Source organism: Palaemon carinicauda, chromosome 27 (assembly GCF_036898095.1).
Source record: "Palaemon carinicauda isolate YSFRI2023 chromosome 27, ASM3689809v2, whole genome shotgun sequence".
Taxonomy (NCBI): Eukaryota; Metazoa; Arthropoda; class Malacostraca; order Decapoda; family Palaemonidae; genus Palaemon; species Palaemon carinicauda.
In genome coordinates, this window is record NC_090751.1 from 77,828,378 (window position 1) to 77,834,769 (window position 6,392).

The 6,392-nt window shown below is 37.9% G+C and overlaps 1 protein-coding gene across 1 annotated transcript in view; it reads right to left on the minus strand.

The window, feature by feature from the left end:
- Window positions 1–4,081: 4,081 nt before the first annotated feature.
- LOC137620975 (uncharacterized) overlaps window positions 4,082–6,392 on the minus strand; it is a 15,887-nt gene continuing 13,576 nt past the window's right edge. Inside the window, exons 2-4 of the mRNA XM_068351417.1 lie at window positions 6,092–6,147; window positions 5,429–5,920; window positions 4,082–5,046 (exon numbers count right to left, since the gene is read on the minus strand). Of these exons, the coding sequence (XP_068207518.1) occupies window positions 4,082–5,046; window positions 5,429–5,920; window positions 6,092–6,147 (1,513 nt within the window). The remainder of the gene's footprint in view (window positions 5,047–5,428; window positions 5,921–6,091; window positions 6,148–6,392) is intronic.

Consider the following 6,392-nt stretch of genomic DNA (forward strand, 5'->3'; position numbering starts at 1 on the left):
GCATCGTTTCTGGCGGGGGAAAGAAAAGGAAAAAGGTTAAAAGAAATGGCAAGAGAAGAGAAAATAAAAAGAAAATCCTTCGTAGGAATTTAGGATATAAAGACGTGTTTAGCGCGATGTAATTTAGTTCCTGTAAATAAGTGCGTGAGCAAAGACATTTACAATGGCATCTGCTGCTCCGAGAATTGCTGGGCATGTGGGGAATGAATTACCTACATCCCATTTTACCGCTGGCGTCGTAGATAGTTTTCCGAGGCCCAACCGGATGCGGATAGTAGAGACATCAGTGACTGATCGTCAGACGTCTTTTATTCTCCCTACTAATCTTACCTCGGGAGGGGCTATCACTGATCGCTATCTCGAATTTCGCATCAATGGCATAGAAGGAACTCTAATTGATTTAGCGAGTCTAGCTATAGAACTTCATTTAAAAGTTACGGCCCCGGATGGAAGTGCGTTGGGTGATGACACAGATGTTATCTTCGTCAATGCTTTGGCGAATACAATCTTTAAGTCAAGTCAGGTTTATATTGGAGAAAGACACGTAGAATCAAATCCCCATTTCAATTACTGGTCTTTTATAAAGTTATTAACTACTGCTAAATCCCACACTGTGAAAACAATTGGACGTCTTGGATATCTTTTCCAGGATTACAAGGGAACTTCCATTTCAAATGTACTTCCGGCTGATTATTTTACAAAATTGAACAAAATGGAAAAGGAGTGGGTGACTAAGGGAAAAAGAGAAGGACTGCATATCATTCACCCACTTATGCTCGATGTGGCCTCTGTAGATGAATATTTGATGGATAATATCGACGTTCGTATCAAGTTGGAATTAGCCCCGAATGCGTGGTTCATTAATTCCACCGCAACTATCGACGAATTTAAATTTAATCTCCAAGAAGCTAGACTGCACGTTGATAAAGTTATCCCAAGACCACCGGCTTTACTGGCACTCCATCGGGCACTTTCGAATCCTACTAGTTCCGTGGAAACTGTCTTTAATAAAACACTTTACAGGACGTACGCGTTAGCTCCTAATCAGACTCAGGCAACGTTGGATTTGCCTTTCAATAAGGTCATACCCGAAAAATTATACCTCGCCATTGTTAATATGGAGAGCTTTAATGGTGTATTGAATAGAAATCCCATTTATTTCGGTCATAATAATTTAAGTCATATAGGAGTAACGCTAAATGGATCCACTTTATACGACATAAGGTCGCAATTCCCAGAAAATTATTCCCATCTTTACTACGAGACATTAAAATCTCTAGAGTTAACTTATGATCATCTAATTCATTTTGATTGCTACGATCGTGGACGGACGGTAATTGCATTCAACTTCAAACCCGAAATTGCATTAATGGATACTCTCGAGGTAGAGAAAAATGGGGACTTGAGGATTAATTTAACGTTTGATCGTCAGATTAACGAAAATAGGATTATTTTATTGTTTGGAGAAACCCAGGGTGTTATAACCATCGATCAAAACCGGAATGTGTATTGTGACGTCAGGGCGTAAGACATAAAATTTTTCCTAGGGATTCTTTCAGCGTGAATACTCTGGCTGTCATAAATGAACACCCATTTATGTAAGATTTTCATTCAAGTAGGTAAAAAATATCCGCTGTTTTCAAGAGGGGGTATTTTTAAAGGAAGTTTTTCTTAATAATAAACAAAAACACTGTTACAGGTATTTTTAGAATAAGTGTGTGTGTGTGTGTGTGTGTGTGTTTTAAGAGGGTGGGGGTGTTGGGAGTTTACTGCCCCGCTTTCCATATCATTAGTTGGTGAAAATATATTAACGGAGAGGGTTAAATGACCAAGTAGTTGTACCCTGGAAGTGGTATGGGTGAGGTGTAAGATGAATACCAGGGATATAGAATTTGCTTTGAGGAATAAACTCGGTAATAAGGCGCACTTTTATGGATGCGTATCCAGTGACTATTTGGCTGGGTTCAAGATACCCTTGACAAGACCTAAGTCAATTATACTTATTGCAAATACGCTTGCTTCTTACCAACATCGCAAAGTGGGGCACTGGGTCGTTTTTATTATCCAGAAGTCCCCATTTCAAAACATCATCTTTTACGACCCTTTAGGTTTACCGCCTGAAGAACATTCGACGTATTTTACCGAATTATTACGAAGGCATTCCAACATGAAGTGCTTTGCCAATGATGCACGGGTGCAAAATTACAATTCGTCTCTGTGTGCGTTTCATTGCTTATATTTCACACACAGTGTAACTTTAAACGGAGTGTGTGGAGCCATTAGGAAACTGAGGGAACATTTATCTCCATCCAATTTAAAGGAAAAAGAATGTCACTGTATTACTTTATTATCTTTTACATCTTAACAGTCGTCCATGTATGTATATCTGGCGTCACACCAAGCCAGAATTATCAATGGAGATTTGTGAGTTGCTAAAACGACGTAATTAAAGCCGATCCGCTTTAGTTATGTAATATCAAAATATCCTGTATGGTTACTGAAATGTTTCCTAAAAATAAACTAATATTAAGTAGTACGTGTTTCTTTTATCATCCTCCCACGTATTTTGGTGTGTGTGTGTGTGTGTGTATGAACTCATCTTAGACCCAATCCCAAAATATTTTGCTTTTGTTTTTATTATTATTATTATTATTATTATTATTATTATTATTATTATTATTATTATCATTATTATTATCTAATTTAAAGGAAATGCTGTCGAGGTTTTACTTTAATATCTTTTACATTTTAACACTCGTCCATGTATGTATGTCTGTTCCTAATAAAAAACAATATTAAGTACTACGTGTCTTTTATTATCCTCCCATGTATTTTTTAATGTAAGAGTATGAAGCCACCAGTTGGAAGGTCAACCACATTCTCCGAAGGGGTAGAGAGAGAGAGAGAGAGAGAGAGAGAGAGAGAGAGAGAGAGAGAGAGAGAGAGAGAGACAGACAGACAGACAGACAGACAGACAGAGAGAGAGAGAGAGAGAATGTTTTTTTTTGTCTTCATTGGAAGTTAGGCTGTCTGTATAAGTTGGAAGGTCAACCACATTCTCTGAAGGGGCGTGGTTAGCCCTATCTACGGGTGGAGAACGGAAGGCGAAGGGTTAGACCTGTGACCGGAGGGGAATGGGACTCAGGCGGATTGGGACATGTGCTATTATTCTTATTATTATTATGATTATTATTTTTGATAATAATAATAATAATAATAATATGATAATTATGTTTGCAAACAAATTCCCTTTAAGAGCAGCACACTATGTTTACGTTCTCAAGGTTGGGTAAACAGTTCCTGGACACGTATAAACACGTACGTATGTCATTATGAAGAGTAGACTGATAATAACAAATGGTTACGTCCTCAATGTTTTGTAAACAAATTCCCTTTAATAAAGACACAGTTCCCGGTCACGTACATACCCTACGACCTACAAATCAATGTTTGTAAACAATCCCTTTAATAGTAACACACTATGTTTACGTCCTCAAGGTTAGGTGAACAGTTCCTCGACACCTATAAACACGTACGTACGTCCTTACGAAGAGTAGACTGATAATAACAAATGGGTACGTCCTCAATGTTTTGTAAACAAATTCCCTTTAATAAAGTCACAGTTCCGGTCATGTACCCTATGACCTTCAAATCAATGTTTGTAAACAAAAACTTATACCCACCGTCACGTACATATGTCATAACGTACCCTACGACCTTCAAATCAATGTTTGTAAACAAAAACTTATACCCCACCGTCACGTACATATCTCATTACGTACCGAACGACCTTCAAATCAATGTTTGTAAACAAAAAACTTTAAATAATACTACACTTCGTACCCAGTGACCTTCGCCGGGTACAGAGTTACTTCCGGGTGAGCCGCTATGGCCATACCCTTCATTTCCGGGTGAGCCGCTGTGGCCATTTTATGACTACTAAGATGATTAGGTGTTATTGTTAGTTTATCATCATAGATGTTCCAATTTAGGCCTAAGACTTTATAGGTTTGCTTCTCTTCTGATTTTATGCGATAAGCACCCGCAAAAGTATTCAAAAGATCACTATTACTAGTCCCTATTACAAGTGCGCCTGTGCAAATATTCTGTTTGCGCCAAAAAATAAGTTTATTAAGTCATCTTCACTGTTGAAGGTAAATTGAAGGTTGTCCACGTATAATCCCCTTCTCATCATATCCACTACTTCAGTGCAACTCGTATCTTTTCTCACAGCTGCCAGATGTGATTTAATAGTGGCATTCAACAGAAACGGAGAACACGTAGCACCAAACAATACCACCCTAAGCCTATATATGATTAATTTGCTATTTGGATCCGTTGGGTCTTGCAACCACGAAAACTGTGTGTAATTGCGGTCTTCTTCTCTCAATTGCACCATAAGAAACGCTTTTTCTATATCACTAATACAGGCGTCGTTGTTAGTTCTGAACTGCAATAAGACTTTGAGCAAATCTGTCGTAATATGTGGTCCAGTCCACAGACAGTCGTTAAGGCTCAATTCATTTTTACCGTGTCTCCAGGAACAGTCAAAAACTATTCTAATTGGAGTGGTGGCACTATCTTTCAGTACACTATGATGTGCTAGATAATGACAATTTTCAACTGCATTGTTTTTATCTGCCCTTTCAATGAACCCCCCATCTTCCTGATCCTTTAGGATTTTCTGATTGTGGTTCAGGTAGGCTTCATCCCTCTGAAATTTTGCACATTGTTGTTTAACCCGGCCCAACGCCATGCCAAAATTAGATGGAAGCCTTGACTTATTAGACTTCCATGGTAAGGCCACAACATATTGCTTCTCCATTGAGGAATATACAATGGTACTTTCAAAGCCTTCTAGAACCTTTCGATCATGTTCTTTCAATTCATTGCAGTCAATACCTACTTTATCTAAATTCCACAAAATATCCAAATCATTCTTTATATCACCATCAAATTTATGAGTAGCTTCAATTACTTCCTCGTTAGTTGCTAGCTTTAACACAGTTACCTGGGTTTCCTGCACTGGAGGGGCATTACAGGACCCTGTCACAACATATCCAAATATGGTAGGTAACAATATCAATTTTCCAGCTTTTCTAATCCGGGGTGTAATATGTTACAGACATTATCAACGCCTACCAACATACCAATGGGTGCTTGCTTGTCCACAGGCAGATCGAAATCCTTGTCCGCTAGACAAATTTTGGTTTTACATAACGTTTTCAAATTTTGTTTAACGTTGAATTTCTTAGTATACTCTGGTAACTCATCTACCACAATACAATCTATAATAATCAATCTACCCTTATAAGGTATGGAAACACTAACCGTCTCATACTCGTTCATAGGTTTGCTTGTCAAATAACCCCTTAAGGCGATTTTTTCCGTGCCTTTAGATCTATACTGTACGTCCTTAAGTGCTGACCTTCTGATAAAGGTTCGTTCTGCACAAGTGTCCAATAATCCATGAAGGCGTACCAAATATCTTCCTCTTTACCTTTTAACACAATTGTGGCTGTTGGTAAAATTGACCTCTGCTTGGATTTCTGACCCTGACCACTTACGGAAAGTGTTCCAACCTGCACACCATTATTATTAGGTTTATTTGCTGATTTATTTGTTGATTTACTTAGTTCGCTGGTTTGTTGTTTATCACATAATACACGATGATGTTTTAATCTGCATCCGTTTCCATAAACTTGCTTTTTACAATCTACACTAAAGTGTTTATTCGATGCACACACAAAACATAATCGTAAAAACCCGAGACGACTCAATTTCTTATCTCTACTGGCATAAGTTTTACACTGGGTCCACCAGTGTTCGCCTTCACACAATGCACATTTTCTTGTTTGTTGAGAACTAAATTTATTCACATTTCCTTTGCTCTTAGGTCCAACAGATTGTGATTGATTCACTGTAAACGTAGATATTGTTGATGAAGTTCCAGGTTTACTTACATCCGTTGAGACAGAAGATCTTACATTGTGAATTTCTTCTTCCAGATATTTCTTATATGTATCAAATATAAGTCAATCATCCCCACTTCTGCGTTTTACAGTTTCACTAACACTCTTAGGCAACTTACCATGAAGCAAAATAGTGTAGAGTTCATTCAACTGCAGGTTTTCACTCTCTAATGATCTGATCGAGCATTCAAAATTTGCTCTGAATGATTACAATGCTTCTGAATCAGGAGATGGAGACTCCATTTCTAATAATTTTCTTACTAGAACTCGTTTGATCTCATCCTTTTTCCCATATGTGGTTCGGAGGAGAGATATAGCTTGTGAATAATTCGCAGCTTCCAACTTAAATCCTGAAATCAGTTTTAGATAGTGGACCAGTCACGGCTGATGATACACATTGTAAGGAAATTTTCCTTATTA